At 33.8% G+C, this 18,015-nt stretch overlaps 1 protein-coding gene across 3 annotated transcripts in view; it reads right to left on the reverse strand.

Moving 5' to 3' along the window:
• The window catches only part of LOC105252540 (uncharacterized protein DDB_G0284459), a 32,829-nt gene that overhangs the window by 14,578 nt on the left and 236 nt on the right, over positions 1–18,015 (reverse strand). For 2 of the 3 annotated variants that reach the window (XM_011259959.3, XM_011259957.3), the window contains exon 1: positions 13,848–14,136. The exons of the other annotated variant lie outside the window; for it this stretch is intronic. In XM_011259959.3, the coding sequence (XP_011258261.1) occupies positions 13,848–13,928 (81 nt within the window). In that variant the 5' untranslated portion in view covers positions 13,929–14,136. Of the gene's footprint in view, positions 1–13,847; positions 14,137–18,015 lie in introns of those variants that run through there. 3 annotated transcript variants of the gene reach the window in all.

Raw genomic sequence — 18,015 nt, forward strand, 5'->3', positions numbered from 1 at the left:
ATTATAATGTTTTATTAATATTTATTGTAATGTTTTAATTATATTTATCGTGGAAATATTCTTTCGAATCACTTATACAAAGCCTTGCCACTCGAAAACTTATATACTTAAACTAATGCGTTCTTCTAAGAAGTTCAAGAATATATAATTATGTAATTCCACTTTAAGAAAATTATAATCTTTAATTTAAAAGTATTATTTTTTACCTAACATTGTTTCTTTTCCATTCAAGAAAATTAAATCTTAAATCATAAGAATATATTTTTCTCGATTAAAGTATATAAAATGGCTTCATTCAAGTAAGCAATTATTCAAGCAATTATATTTTTCTTTAATTAACACAGTATAATCTCATTTGAAGATTTTCATGTTAAAACTAAATATATTTTCAAAACAAGAATGTTCTTTTTTTCTGTGTAGAGCGTATAATCCGGCAGATTGTTAAATATTTTTTTAAAATACATTAGCCTGCAATTCTCGAGAGGACTGAATCTGCGAGCTCCGATAACTCGCGCTTCTTTCAACCACGCAAAGTACCGCAAGGTCTTCCTGATTGTAGGCAGCGAGACAATGGACGAGATATTATGCGAGAGGGAAGAGAGTGAAATGAGAGAAAGAGTATCTCGAGAAGACTTGGCGGTCCAACCGTTGCAGCCTCCGGCTGTCCATTAGATCGAACGTTTACGATAGCCCGACTACGATTGTTGCATCGCCATTAAAAAATTCGCGGGGGTGGATGAACGCGCATATTGCAATCGATCCTGCATCCTCGCGATTCAGAGATATTGACGAGAGAACCGAGACGTTGAAGAGGCGGCGGAGATTCATTAGAACGATAGATAACTATGCATGATCTGTTGAAAATGTGCAGTACGGCTCAGCCGAGAGAACTGACTTGACATGAATAAGATTCCACATGTCACACGAAGTATATGGGGAGTCTTGTAACAATAGACCTTAATTTTATCGATAAAATAGATAATAAATTTAAAAAAACATTTTTTTTTATATAAATTATTCTATAAATTCTATCTCTATAAATTCTTTCTACGATAAAATAGGTAATAATCTTTTTAATAATAAAATATATAGAAATACTGTATATATTTCTCTCTTTATCTTTTATTTTGAAAATGTTTAATTCTTCAATTTTCGTTATCAATTTCAACATAAACAATTGTCATTTTTCTTTGGCAGGTAAAATGAATACTCGATGGAGAAACTTTCTTTTCTCGCAATTACACGACCAAGAATCACGCAAACTGAAAACATTGTTATTTCTCGGATGATTGTGACATCGGGGAGGAGGGGGGGAATTTTTCAAAATTATACATTCTCGCATTCTCGATACACCTGATTCAGATTCATTCCGGATAAACTCCGGCTGCTCGGTTCGAATATAATTCTCACATAACACGCACACACGTGTCACGTGCACGTTTGCTTTCCTTCGCGAGAAAATGATCGGCCTTGAACTCTCTTTCTCTCTCTTTCTCTCGTAACCTTGACGGGTAGGCCCCATCGATCATCAACACGCAGCGCGCGGGTTCTCCGACAAATTACTTAATTGATATCCAGCCGATTCGAGACGGTCAAGTCAGCTTTACGGACGCATCGCGGCCCCATTAAGGCGAATTTGCACGCTTCCCTTTCGACCCTCGGATCCGTGAATCGTCCGTGACGAAAGAAAAACGAATCGGATAATACTCGAGCAAAAAACGATCCGATAAAATTTCCGAGCCGGGAGAAGATGGACCGCGCAGTCTCATCCGCGACGAGAAATCTGTCATTAAAATTTGATCCAGCGACGCGGTAGGACATATGAGCGGAGCAGTTTATAATTATGTTGTTATATATAGATCGCTGTTGTATATAGGTAATGGTAGTATTCAAACACACGGGTGGAGTTTCGTAATGCTGCTTTTGCGATTTTTCAGAGGCTGCATCGCGAGTCGTTTATACTCTCCTTTTTCCTTCCCCGACAAAAATTCTCTCTCTTCCATCCACATTCTCGTACGATATTTATTCTTGTCGTAGATTCACTTTCACTCTCGGTTTTGTTTTTCTCCAGCTTATTCTTTAGTTCGAATAAAAAATTCATCTCTCATTCAACGCGTTCAGAGGGACACGATCATCGAGCTCAAACCGTGTAAATTCGCTTTTATGCGCCTTTCTACTCGGCTATCACTCTTGCTTTGTATCGCTTTCTCGACGCTCGATTAATTCTCTCTTTCTCTCCATTTTGTATATATATTTTTTTACACTGAAGTGCTCTGCAATTTTCCGCAAGCGGATAATCATTTTTTTTCGCTAATTTGCGATTTTAATCATCACGCAAGATTGCGTCGCTGCAAGATAATTTGGAGAGAACTAGGGCGTGAAAAACAATTTAACTTAATATAATATATTTTATAATATATTTATATATTTTATTTATATATTTCTATATTTTATTTATTTATTTATATATTTATATATTTTATAATATATAAATATATTATTTTTTCTTAATTACAGCTCTTTGAAGATTGATTTATCTAAAAAAATTTTCAAAAATTTCACGTGAACAATCCCTAGAAGCGAATCTAATCGATAAGCAATTCAGATTTTTCTCTCGACAGAAAGAGACGGGGTCGACTTCAAATTATTCGCATTCACGAGGGTTTCATTCACGCCACGGACATGCGCATATATCACGAGAGATCATATGAGGCATCACATGAGGCGAGAGACACACGGCGGAGTCACGGGCGCGCGACACGTCTGGTGTAGACGTAATGCCACGCGTGTATCCGGAGAGCAGAATCTGACAGAACGCACGTGGCACGTGCGCCGAGTGTCTCCCGCGCCATGCGCGGCCTCGTGATGCGCGATGCATCTCGTTGCACAAGAGGACTCGAAGATGGTCGGGAGATGTCTTTCTGCAAGGCCGAAGAGAATTAATAGACAATTATATAAAGAATTAACTGTTTTCAAATTTATATAAAATATTGTATAAAAAATTTAATATAAAATATTTCGCGTTTTTTATCTCTCTAATGATAATTATCTCTCTAATCGATAATTTTCTCTATTGTATTGATACATACACAAGTGGTTCACATCATCGATAAAAGAAATATTCGTTCCTTGACCTAAATTTATATTTCCAAACGATAAGATACCCTATTCTTCTATTTCGTGTATAATTTGTACAAATGTAAGATTTTCACATGGACTTGAAAGACATTAACATTGTAATCTTTTTGATGATTCAATTGGATCGATTGATAAATTATCAAGCATATATATCGAATTATGATATCATGATATTATCATGATATCAAAATAGAAATGTGTGATTGGCATAATATATACTGAAGAGTCTACGATAAAATGATATAAACTTTGATCTTTTTATCATATTTCTTATTTACTTCTTTAGATGAGATCAATTTTTTTTCCATTTAGAACATTTATTATTTACAACATTTTGTAAAATTAATTTTTGCAATGTCTTCTAGATTTTAAGATGCTAATTAATGATATTTCAATTCTTTTAGAATATTATCCTAATAGAATCATCTGGAGGCGATGATTCTATGCATGAGAAATGTAGCTGATCGTTTTCTTATCCTCCGCGCGACAAAGATGCACTTGTCGTTTTTGTCCTGCCGTGAAATTCCAATGTCGATAGTCATCTCTCATACACTGTTCGCAACTAATTTTATAGTAGTGTTCGCGGAAAACACAAGATTGGATGAAAGGACAATCTCGCTTCATTGCGGGTGAAAAAACCCGCAAACGTCATCATCAGCAACAGAGAGAGTAATATATCGTTCAAATACGATTGTTCTTAGTGAATCTCTTTTTTTTCTTGAAAAGTAAAAAGTTAAAAACTTTCGCCGTACGATAGCGAGAAGACGTACATTTCACGGTATCTGATTATATGTGATCTGATTATCCGCTCTTTTTATCAGACCTTAAGAATAAAGAAAAGAAAAAAAAACAGTTATCGTTTTCGATAGAGAAAAAGATTTCTCGTTGATTGTGAGATAAATTAAATCGAGATGGCCATCGCACGTATCGCGGCTAATAAAACAAATTCACTCTCGATACCGTCATCTAATTATGTTTTTAATTGCGAAGCGTAAGCTTGCGTTAATTAGCCGTGCTCTCCGATTTTATCTGTTGTTAAGAAGCAATCTAATTTCATTAATTAAACCGTTTTACATTGACTGAATTAAAACGTCGAGTTTTCTAAAAGTTGAGAGATCTTCCACGCGATAGTAATCTGCATTAATCGTAAATAATTGACCGCACGCTTTTCGAGTTCGGTTCACTCTCGATTTCGTAGGCGCGCATAATTATCATTCATCATCTCGCTCGTCGAGCAAGAAGCAGGAACATACTTGAACAGATGTGTTTCGGCGCATAAATCTTGACAGGCATAAAACGCGAGAAGCTCTAACGGTACGCGCGCACGAATGATTAGCACACTAACCAACATCGGGGGAAATCATACGGAAATTCTTTCGATTGCGTCTATCGTAGAGACGGCATTCTCAGAAAAAATTATACATGTATAAATCGGTATGCAAATGGGATAATTATAAATTTTATAGAGTACAGAGAAGCTTTATTTTTACTCGTTCAGTCATACCTCTTCTAGTCTATTAAATTGAGATAATATTGTATTTAAAATAACAAATAATAATTAATTATGTAATTAATTATTATAATAAATGTAATAAATATAATAAATATTAATAAATGTAATAAATGTAATAAATATAATAAATAAATATAATAAATATTATTATTATTAATTATTATAATATATATAAATAATTAATTATTTATTATATATATTAATTATATGAATAATTCTCTGTTTAATTAATATAAATAAATTTGTGTGTAAATAAATGACTCCATCTTTAAAGCACAAAAGATTTTAGAATTACATTAGCCAACAATTTAGTTTAATTTCTATTTCAACTGTCGCGTTTTGTAGCAAATCAAAAATCTAAGATTTAACATTTCGCGTTGGATATTAAAGCAAAATTTCGATATCCTTAACATTCTCGATTTTTTTTCTGCAGTATACAAATCATTCACGCGTTAATAAGATGTGTTTCGCATTATTGCACGATATAAGTAAATCATCGCAACAATCATTAATATCAATAATCAATAATCTTTTCTTATAAAGAGAGGAAAATGTGAAAATTAGAACTCGTTTCCGTGGAAAATTTTGCGGTCCAGATACTCTCAACAGGATCCAATATGAATCTAGTTCAACGAGCTGCGGAATTTACAGAGTCGCTTATATGTTTACGATATAAATCGCTTGATTTCTCTTTACTTCATTAGTTGTCACATGTTTTACATCCTGTTCTCCAGTTCATCAAGACAAAATCAACGCGGAAAAGCGCCTATCTCTTGGCAATCTCAATTAAAAATGTATAAATGTATAAAATAAATTTGCAACCCGAAAGAAAGAAAGAGAGAGAGAGAGAAAAAAATTATTGCCATAAATTTATTAGACCGTAAATAACTGTATCTAAAAGTTCTGTTATCGTAAACTCATTTTTTACACATTTATTTGTGAAATTATATATATATATCTTTACATTTATATCAGATTATATTATTTTGAGTCCAATAAAGTTTATTGGATCCTTTGATATCTTAAATGTAATTAAAGCTAGATTTATTTCTTTCCACTTGTATCTTTCACAGTTCCAAGCTAGGAAATGTTTACTCAAAAATTCTTAACGCGCAATTCACTAGATTTGTTGACTGTTTACGACAGAGAGCAAACTTACTAAAAAATTTAAAAAATTCCCCGAGCCTCAATAAAATTCCATGATTTTTCAAGAAATCTTTTACAAAAAAATCTGAGATTTTGCACATTATCTCCAACGAATATATACAGAAAAAAAGGACATTCATGTTTCAAAAATATATTATTAATATTTAGTTTTAACATGGAAATCTTGAAATGAGATTATATTGCGTTAATTAAAGAAAAATATAACTGCTTGAATAATTGCTTACTTGAATGAAGCCATTTTATATAATTCAATCGAGAAAAATAAATTCTTAAGATTTAAGATTTAATCTTCTTGGAATGGGAAAGAAACAATGTGAATTAGATAGAAAATAACATTTTTAAATCAAAGATTATAATTTTCTTAAAGTAGAATTAAATAATTATATATTCTCGAGATGACAATTACAATATTAAAATAAGACTATAATATTGTTGAAATTTAAAATTATTAAATTCTTCTAAGAAGATTATAAGTTGTCGCGTATACACGAAATACTGAACGCGTTAGTTTGAGTATATTTTGATTTAACACTTATTTTTTTCTGTGTACCCTCTACGACCTACGAGAGGTTCCAGCTCGAAAGTGTGGGAGAAAAATGTTTGTTTTCGCGCGCGCGGCGGCTCTGCACCGCCGCACTTGTTATCATTATCAGGCTGCCGGAGGAGAAGGTGATAGACGCGACGTCGCGTCGACCGCGTGCGTGGAGCGCGTATGCGCGATTTGCGCAAACGTCTTGATCGCGGCTCTATCAGGCGAGCATGGAAGCGATGGAAGCGGCAGCGGACGAGAGAGCCGCGTCCGCTCGCGTACGTATATATATCGCGGGCCGCGTACATACATAACGCGTGCGTGTCCGACACGCGCGGGTGCGCACACCGCGTATATTCGCGTGATCGCGTGTCGCCCTTGGCGACTTCTCGCACCGAGAAACTGCGATGCGATGCGATGCGATGCGGTTCCCCCGCGCTCGGTTGCACTCGTGATCGATAAGAGAGGCGCGACTTTCCTCAACCGGAAGCGTATTTCTCTCGTTACGTTTATTATAAACATGAGTTTTCCTTTTTACATGAATTACGAGAGATATGAATAATAATGCGCGTAATAATGCCTAGTATTTTATATAATGTTATATTTTACATAACTCCATTTGCTGCGAGGCGATGAGCTATTAATCGAAAGAGAAATTTAAACGATTAAAATATCGATGTAATTTTATTGTTAGAATATTAAGATATATATATATATATATATATATATATATATATACATATTTGCGTATAATAAATTATTTAATAAGTTGATTGGGCTGTGCACAAATGTGTTTAAAATGTTCAAATTGACAGATTTTTTGACAAATTCAATTTTTCTTTATATCTGTAAAAAAAGCTTTATAAAAAAATAATTAAAATTATTTTTTGTTGGCTTGAAGATAGATTATAATTCAATTAACATATTGACAATTAACATATTGAAAGATTATAATTCAATTGACAATTAACATATTAAAAATAGTAAAAGTTGATAGTGAATGACATTTGCACGATAAAATATTTAAACAAAGATACATATGTTATATGAATCAAGAATATGTTTACTTCATAAAGAGAGAAAATATGTGAATTTTTTAATTATTAAACAATGTTGTAATTTGATATGGGCTAACTCTTTAAAATAATATCTCAATTTTTGTTATTTATTAAGCCGATATTACATTTGTCGTATGACATATTTTTTAAGCACATTGATCGACTGCAGGATAGTAATTTTTTAAGCACATTGATCGACTGCAGGATAGTAATTTTTTAAGCCTTAAAAATCTTTTATTTCGCAGCTAATATGTTTAAAAAATTTAATATCCACCTTACGTGTATCTCGGGATAAAAATGATATAAATCTCCTTTTTGTTCGCGACTCGTGGTGAAATAAATGTCGCGCTTCGCGAGACGAGTAAGCGGAACGAAATTTCGCCTTTTGCGAGAGGCCACTTTGTACGACACAATGCGGCTGAAAAATGCGCAACGGTAAGAATCCTGAAGCGGCCCTGAACTCGATACACGGCGCTGAACGAACGATTTCGTTGTCATTATAAAGCCATTACCGTCACCGTTGTTGCGTTAAAGCGTTGCGCAAATAGCGCGCGGCGATAAATTAATGTCATCAGGGACGTAGGAATTTTCGAGCTTTCCCGCGCGTCGCGCATTTTGCAAAAAACCTGTTGCGCGCATGCTACCCTGTTACGCGTGTAACAATGTACCAACAATTGTAACTCCCTCCCTCGCGGATGGTTCACCCCTCTTGTCTGTGTATGTACGAGTTGAAAATAGCGTTAAACAATTGCGCAGGAGTGATGTAATATCGATGCAAAAAGAAATAGAAAAGAGCTTTTATCGCGTCGGAAAAGATTTTTGCGATTGTTGTAAATATTATAAATATTGTATTATATTATATAATTAATATTATTGCCAGGAGAATAAATAACAGAGCTCACTCGCGCATAATAATATAGGGAAATTTGTAACATGCGTATGAAAAGTATCGCGATACAGATATGGTCTTGCAATCGTAATCCTATATATCCCTCGAATAACACTTGTCGTATAGGGATTGTTATTTAGAATTAAATCGCAATGACTCTGCAAATTGAATCATTGTTTATTTTGCACGCACGTATCAATACGCAAGTGTGTTGACTGATAGACTTGAGTAATATCGGTTGATTTAGATTTTGCGAAACGTACATGACAGCTGTCGCAACTGATTACAGACCGATATAACAAACAAACGAGTTAAAAATGCGTAAGAGCAGAAAATTTGCTGAAAATAAATAATAAATGAGAAATTAATAAAAATTAATTTTTATAATTGAAATAAATTAGCATTTAATAAAGAAATTATAAAACAATAAAACAATAAATAAGAGATATCGAAAAAAGGAGTATTAATGCAGAGCGCTATGACATAAATGAAAATTATAAATGATAAATAATAAAGTTTTAATACACTGTGGCGACTATCAGGAGCCTTATCTGTATCGTTCTTTAACTACGTGCTTTCCTGATGGTTTCTCTTCAGGGCTGATACCTACGCACGCCCACGCACCTCGAAACGAGAATACGCTAGACAGGTAATTCCTCGCGGCTCCCTCGCTTGCTTTTCCACCCTCTTACAACAACAAATCGCGCATACGTCGCGTGCACAAAGAGTCCTCGCCTACGCTCGTTGCACTCGCGCACTCGATTATATTTTATTTATGAGAGCAAAGCGTTCGCATACTCGTTTTTCCTAATCTAACAAACGAGAGACATGATCTTTGTAAAAAAGAATATTTCGATGAGAATTCACAAAGCATTTTTTAACTTATTAAAGAGAGTTTCAATTGTCAAAGTAGTTAAAATGTTATATAATTATAAAAATATAGTTATAAAAATATAATTAAAAATTATAATTATATAATATATTATATTATTTTTATATTATATTCTATATTATATTATAAATATATAAAAATTATTTTTGCCCATAAAAGAGAAAAATGAGAAAAGATGCTGCTACATCTTAATACTCGGACAGGTCTTTACCGATACATTGCCTAGATATTCACATCGTGCAGGAGTACTAATCTACGAGAGGCAAACGAGAATTGGAGCGATCGAACGATCGGTTTTATATCGGGATATATCGCTCGAGGAGCTTCACACTACAACAAAACGAGATTGAGAATCGTGACTAGTTAATACGAGCTATCGCGATGTTCGGAAATTTTCGAACTTTGTATCCGGTTTAAGACATATATTTATCGAATATGGATGGAATTTTTCCTGAAAAAAATCGCTCGAACAAAAAAATTGAAAATTTCAGTGTACCTCAAAATCATAAATTAATAAATTATTAATTTATTATTATTAATTATTAATTTATTAATTAAATTATTAATTTCTTATTAATAATTATTAATTTAAAAATTAAATTATTGATTTATTATTAAAAATGATTAATTTATTAATTCAATTATTAATAAACTATATATGTATCTGAAATAAATTTTTATATATTTTATAAAATTGATTAATCGACAAATTATTTCTTCTTATTATATTAACTGCGAATTACGACGACTTGAAGATGCATACCGAGCAATAATGAATGAATCTACTGGGAGTCTGGTCGCGAGTGTCCGATCGGAGATAGCATATTTCCGCGGAGGACTTTAATTTGCTGCTTCGCGTTCGAAGGAATATATCCAAGAATTACTCGAGCAGAGAGTATTGTGAGCGAGATAAGTTATTCTCGCGCGCGATACAGAGCGGCGAGGTCCTGATTTATCGAGAGTTCTCTTCTCCTTCTGGGAAGAGATGGGGGCATGTTGCCCGGGAACTCGTGACTCGTTAATCGGTACCATCGTACCATCGGCTATTTTATCTGGTTATTAACCGGCCGTGAAATGAACGCGGGAATACTATAAATACTACGGGGATTATCCGCGGAAGAAGTCGTATCGTGGAACCGGGGAATGAAGATTAAAGTCGCGCTCCCAATCTCGAGATAAGATAGGACTTTGCAATTTAGTCGCTGCTTTATCATCCCAATAGGTGCTGCGAATTTTTCGCGACAAGGAGAGGGAGAGAGAGATGGATGATTAGTTTTATACGAGAATATTCCTTCGACACATATAACGGATGAGATAATAAAGTAGCGCAAGGCTCTGTAATGTATTCCGCGAGCTACAAAGGAAATGGCAAATTAACGAAGAAATTATATAGCGACCAACACGCGATAGAACTCGTTTCCTCGCCACTCGAGCCGCGGAAGTGAAAGACGACGCGCGTTTGCGTACCGTTTGCGCGACAGTTACAGTATTTCGTCGTCCATTTGCATAACACGTTCTCATTAGCGAAAAACCCGGTGAGGGAAAGACGCGTTAATGCTCCGACATATCGTGGGATTTTTCGAAAATGTGGAGAACGCGACGTCTAGGCATTATTGTATCTTCCTCCTCCCTTCGCGAGCTTAAGGGCTCCCATTATGAGAAGCCACGTGAAAGGGTACAAACAGGCGGCCTGTCGCCTGTCAGAATACGTCTAGCGTTGGCGAAAAAGAAGAACAAGAAGAAGAACAAGACAAGGTCGTTATTCTTCGAGAAAAGTATGCGCGATAAATGAAGGGTTCGAGGCACGAGTGAAGCAAGTCCATCATTTATAAGCTTCGCTTTGAATACAAAGTCGTATTCAAGTTAAACTCTCTAAGTCGACTTGTTTCGTTTGCACTTTAAACTCTTTAAATAGAGTTTAGCTTTTGTCAAACATCCTACATTTTTTTTCTCAGAGACCTCTCCTCGTTATATGATTTTTATCTCTCTCTCTCTCTCTCTCTCTCTCTCTCTCTCTCTCTCTCTCTCTCTCTCTCTCTCTCTCTCTCGTGCGGTGTTGTACAAATTTATACAATGTATATTTAAAAGAGTCTTCTTTAGATAGTCGCTACGTATGACTCGGGATATTATTATTTCCCCCTTTATCCATTCTATTCATTTCCACGTCTCCCACGAGAATGAAACGCTCGCTCGTTGAGGACCAAGCGCACGCGCGAGCATTTCTTTAATAAAGTCGATTAAACGAATGCGTCTCTTAGCGATCGCGCCAATTAAGCTCTGAACTGCTTTTAATTGTTTTTAACGAGGCTAAACACGTACACGCCTGTGCTCTACGTCACGTCGCACAATGACTAACGGGTCGCCACGAGCGTGTCTCTATTTCATTTCCTATCGGATGACCAAGTCGATGACACAATAATCGATCCACGTTCATTCATACGTACATACGCGAATCAAAATGTATTACACTCGAGAGTAGATAATCGAGAGTTTGAAGCGTAAAAATTTACATGAAATTGTCAAAAGATGTTGTATATGATTGAAAAAATTTTACTTTAAATTACACTTGTAATCTTTTCTTTTTTTCCGATAAAATTTCGATAAATTTCAGAAATGCAATTTTTCCCCTGCAAATATATGGTCTCCTATTTTTTTGAACAAAAATTGCGCTACTGCACAAAAAAATATGTGTCAAATCAAAAACTTATATACTTAAACTAACGCGTTCAGTGTTTCGTATATACGCGACAATTTATAATTTTATTTTAATATTGTAATTGTCACCTCGGGAATATATAATTATTTAATTCTACTTTAAGAAAATTATAATCTTTGATTTAAAAATGTAATTTTCCATCTAACATTGTTTCTTTTCCATTCAAGAAAATTAAATCTTAAATCATAAGAATTTATTTTTCTCGATTGAATTATATAAAATGGCTTCATTCAAGCAATTATTCAAGCAATTATATTTTTCTTTAATTAACGCAATATAATCTCATTTCAAGATTTCCATGTTAAAACTAAATATATTTTCAAAACAAGAATGTTCCTTTTTTTGTGTGAAATGCGTGCCCCCTTATAAAGGACACTCGTGGCGCATCTGGACGAGCAAACCGACCGGATAAAAACTGCAATGATCATGGTGGTTTCGATTCATCGAATCGCACCTATATATGCTATATGCGGAACGTAAACGGAATTGCGTAACGAATCGCGCAATTACGGCGCGAATGAATGTCGAAGAATCAATTAGAAATGAATGCGACAAAAGAGAAAGAGAGAAAGAGATGCGATCGACTTAACGCGGCTTCGTTAGTTACGCGACAGCAATTACGTGCTCGTTATATCGCGAATACGGTTATCGACCCGTGATAGGTATTCCGTGGGTTTTAAATGCCGTGCGGCCTTATTTAACGTCGCCTTTACATCGGCGCCTCTTAATCTGTCGGCTATTTTTAATTAAATGTTAAAGTCGCCCTTAGCACACGAGTGGAAGACTTGCACGAGCCTTGATCGCGTCTTGAAAGGCGGGCACTGTAGAGAGAGAGAGAGAGTGTATGTGTTTTATATACATAACAATATATTTATCGAAGGAAAAAATAACTTCTATTAACGCTAAACCATTGTTGATTATTCCATGAAAATATTCTCATTCTTGCAAGAGTGCATTTATGATCTCGCTTCTTTCGCACCAGTGGAATTAATCGTGAGCGGAATTAATATTAGAGCGCAATTATTCAAGATTAAAGATTTTTATTGAAACGAGAGCGAAATATCAACTTTAAATGTTGAAATGATCGACAGAGAGGAGGGGGAATTAATCGTCCAACATTATCCATTAATCATTGGCTATTAGTATTCGTTCACAAGATTTTATCGGTCATGAAAAAAGCGACGAGTTTAATTAAAGAGCTCTCGGAAGCGTCTCGAGCACGTCTCGACTACCTGTCGTCGACCGGTTCTGATCGCGATTGACTCCTTGAACTTCGAGATTAGTCATGCTTGTGCCAGAAGATCAAGAAAAAAATAGTTTGATTTTATCACAAAAGCGACGTTTTCTCGATAGTCAAAATTTTTCAAAAGAAAAAACTAAAATGTCATGTTTTCTAAACTGAATAAATGTCATTGAATTATTATTTTTCACTTTATATTGGAGACATCAAGAGATACGTATATTAAGTTAATTTCCGATAAAAATAAGATATGATTGAAAATAAGATGAGAAAAATAAGATTGATAAATACAGATTATTATATGAGTATTCCATTTCTTATGATTTCTTAATTGATTAGAGTACTTCTTGTTTTATCCTAATTATATTACACTTTTAATTACAAGAATTTTTGTATATGTAATTAAATTTACTATATATATTTACATATATCTTATAAAATATACACATTACATTTTATTTATTATATTATAAAGTTCATTACGTTATGAGAAATTTGGGATTGCAATGAAACTTAAGATTCGTATCTGAATCACTTCTTTTTTTGTGTCAACCAGTTTCAAGACAATCCACTTATTTTATCAATATATTATAAATATGTAATGTACATATCTTCCTAATAATTTTGTTAACTTTGCTTTAAATACATCACAATCTTGTGAGCCAAAGACATACAACTGCGAAAATTGATCGAAGGTCGACTCACCTTCAGATCGACATGCCGTCCGTCATGCGAATGTCGCCGATGGAAACCCGTCACGCTCGAAAGGATCGTCGACACGATCATGCGATCACGATTATGTATACGATTAAGTCGATCTCGATTACATCTTCAACACAAAATGCTAGATCGCGATGGAACTTGGAATGTTTACTTTGAACGAATTTCCCACTCGGTTTTGAAGAGATTGATTGACACTTTTGCTCGTCGGAGACGATTCGCGATTTCTATGGTGATTCACGAAACACACCTGACGAAGAGTAGAATCACACTGAACTGATGGTTGTCGCGAGTATATCCCTTCTCCGGCCTTCCCCCTTCTTTCTCATATCCTTTCTCTTCCTCTCCATCGAGCAACCCTATTTGACCTTTTCTTATCCCCTCTTATGATGGACCCTGCTTTGACACAGCTCGGTAGTCTAATCCAATATTTTTTTTCAGCCTCTTTGAGCGATCTCTGATTAGTGAAAAAAATGTTACACTCGCGGTAATAATAAAATAGCTAACGTAATAAAGAAATAGGGGAGAAGAAAAAGGCTATAGGATGTATACATATCGTATTTATATTTCAACTCTACTATATGGTATACCTGGAATCCTTTAAAAAAGCTTTTTCTGGATTCTTTAAATAATATATTTGAAAATTATATTATTTTATCAAAATTAAAATTATACATGACAATAATATTTATATTTGTGAATTTTTAACGTTCAAAATAATCTTGATAATACAAATATCTGTAGAAAAAATTTCGAGATATTGTTTATTTCCGAAATTAATCAAAATTGTTATTTTATTTTCTTTGCATTTTTCATTATTTTTTTATTTTGTCTCAGATATACGACTCCTTTAATCTCTATAAAAAATTGAAGCCTATAATTGCTCGCGTTCGGAAGGCGCGAACTGTTTTCCCGTCTGTAATCTCTCGTTGCTTTAACAACGTCGTGTTCACCGATTCTACTAGCACGGGTTTATGGATTATACGGTGCTTCTTTCCAGCACCATAAAGTCTGCCGGAGGAGATTTGCAGACGCGCGCGTGAGTCACGATACGAGAAGGAAGCGAGCGAGAGGAACCGTTTGCGTCCTGTATGGCGTAAACGTTAATATCGTTCATTCCTTATGACGTGTCGAGCCGAGGAGTGCAAGGGCCTTTAGGTACCGTTAACCCCGTATCCCGCCATAATTCCTCTAATATCTTGGTCCTTAATCATCACTGTTCCTAGAAAATCCTCGATTTATTCTATGATTCGAAAATTTTTCAAGACCCTGATATTTAAGAAGATTAGGTTTCACGATCATTGCATTATGTTTGTAAAATCTTTTTGTCATTTTTCAATAAATACGTTTCAACAAAATACGTCAGGAAACATCTTAGATACCCGGAGAGACGGATTCCTTGAGGAATGCGGTCACGTTGGGAGCCGAATATTATGAGAAAGTCGCCAGGAAAACTGGAAAATTGATTTCCGCAGAGTCGAAAAGTTTGTCTCCTTATTTTCTTATTAAAATTATATATAATCTGGACATTAAGAACTCACAAATAAAAATTTTAAAATTCAATTTCGATTAAAAAATGATTCCAATATTAAATAATGTATATAAAAAATATTTTAACAAATTTAAATGTTGCCTGCATGTGTATCTGAAAAATTATTATATTTGAATAAAATAAAATTAAAATATATACATCTACTTACACATTTTTATTAATGAGCTATTCGAGCAATTTCCTTACTAATTTGACTACTTGTTTAAATTATTTAATTATTCATTGCATCGATATGCTATATCTTTGCATTGAAGATAAATCATTAAAGTATACAAAATAGAATTGAAATTCACTGTCATATTTGCGAAGATGAAGTGAAGACGTAAATTGTGGATAGTCGATGTGTAATTTATGCACGCGCCTCCTATTCTCGAACAACGACGTCTGTTGACAGTATTGCATCTTGCGACTCTTTTGTTTGTCTCACGAACATGCATCCGATGCATCCGCATGATCGGCGTGACTCGCATCGCATTCGCGGTATTTTATTGTTTGCAACCGGCTCGAATCTATACCCGAGACATTAATATTCAAGAAGCAAAATTAAAGTGACGAAACTGGAGGAGCTGCTGCTTTTTCTTTCTTTTTTTATGATACACACTGTACATGAGATACATGTGATGATTCATGCTGCGTGTTTCACGCACGTGTCACGCACTATCTACGTCACGTGGAACTCTCTTTAGGTTTCGCTTCAGGACTTTCCTTATTAATATTCCCATATAAATCTTCAGAATTTTCCTTATTAATTTTTTCATATATCACAAATCATGATATTTTTATTATTATTAAATGAAAATAGATAAAAAGTAATTTCATAAAAATATACCGCAGGTTAAATACAAGTTTCAGATAAAATGAATGATGTAACAAAATAATGAATTTTTACAAATTTTCCTTACTAAAAAACATGGCAGTGTTAAACTAAAAGAGTAGGAAATAGCAATAATAGTGGATGCCAATTTAATGCCTTTCTTTTTATTCGACAGGCACGTGCTCGGAGAATCAAATCGTTTTATCTGTAAAGTCTTGGAGAAAACAATTGATATTCAGGGAAACGCATGTGTGTCGACAAACTTTCTGCGCGCATTATAACATTTCCGTTTATAATTTCCGTTTTGTTTTTTTCTATCAATAATAAATAAACGAGTAAGTATAAATTAATCTAATTTATATAATAAAGAATAAAAATATGAGAAATAATTAATATACATATATAATTTATATGAGAAATAATTAATGTACATATATAATTTATTCTCAGAATTTTATTTTTTAATTCTCTAAAAATATGGAGAACACGTATATTTAAATCTACTTGAAATATAACGAGAGATTGAGGAAGGGGAGAGAAAGAAACTCGCGAGTTTAAAAATTAATTCAGCTACGGTCATGATATTTATAGATTTCCTCATGATGAGTTTTAATTGAGAGAGTTCACGACAGGCGAATAAATTAATTATCTTAAATCTGAGTCTTAAAAGAAACTCCTGCATATTCCTATTGATAGTATCAATCTTCTTTTGCGATGTAAAAAAATTTTAACGATTACATTGTTAATCAAATATCAAATCTTTTATGATTTTAAGTAAAAAAATATCTATTCTATAGATAACGTTCTTACAATACATGATAATTTTATAATACATTACATTTGTATATTTTAATTTGAAAGAGCACACGTGATTTTCGGGTTAAAAATGTTAAAAGTTCTAAGTTCTCGATTATTATTCTCATCGTGTAGTATTTTGTATCCCAAATACATATCTGTTGCTATACATGTCCACCCACACTGGGAGTTGGTAACGAGTAATGCGCGATAACACCACTTCCGGCTATGGGGACGCAAAATGAAACGCCTAGCAAACGGGAGAAAATTATTATTCCTTCGTCGCGTATAATATGAGTGCGTTTCGTTCACCTGGTATGTACATCTGGTCGGATTGTAGTCCTCGCGAAAGAATACGATTAGTGCTTAATGAGTCAGCATCGACAGCATAATTAATTCGCGACATTTTCGATGCAAATATAATAAATATTACAATATAATAATATATATTATAACAGTATATTAATAATTAAAGACTGTCAAATCGCAACATTGTACAATTACTAACGATAACATGTTATTTGTTCTTTTATTATATGAGCAATTTTATATTTTATAAGCACAACGTTAAATTCAAAATGAGATATCAAATTAAAAATTGAATAATCATAATACTGATAGTTTTATAAATTTTTTACTCTCTCGCACCTGACTGTCGAAATCCGAAGGATTCATAAACGTAGCCAGGCATTAAGTATTACTACTACAAGTTTCACTTTTCCTTTTACGCACTATTGTTAACGCTTTTGTGTATGAGCGTATATGTGGGTGAAATTTCCATTTTTTCACAAGTTACACATCACATTTTTTTCCTTCTATAATTTTTTTTCTGCTATTTTTCTCTTCTACGTTATTATATTTTTGTTATTTTAATATAAATACACAAACTTTTCAAAAACTCGTTTGTAAATTTAATTGAGCAATTAATTAACTATAGAAGATAAACTTAATTAATTATCTCAATATTGTTAGCAATATTATTGAGGAACATA

This window comes from Camponotus floridanus, unplaced genomic scaffold (genome assembly GCF_003227725.1).
Source record: "Camponotus floridanus strain SB8 unplaced genomic scaffold, Cflo_v7.5 scaffold102, whole genome shotgun sequence".
Classification (NCBI taxonomy): Eukaryota; Metazoa; Arthropoda; class Insecta; order Hymenoptera; family Formicidae; genus Camponotus; species Camponotus floridanus.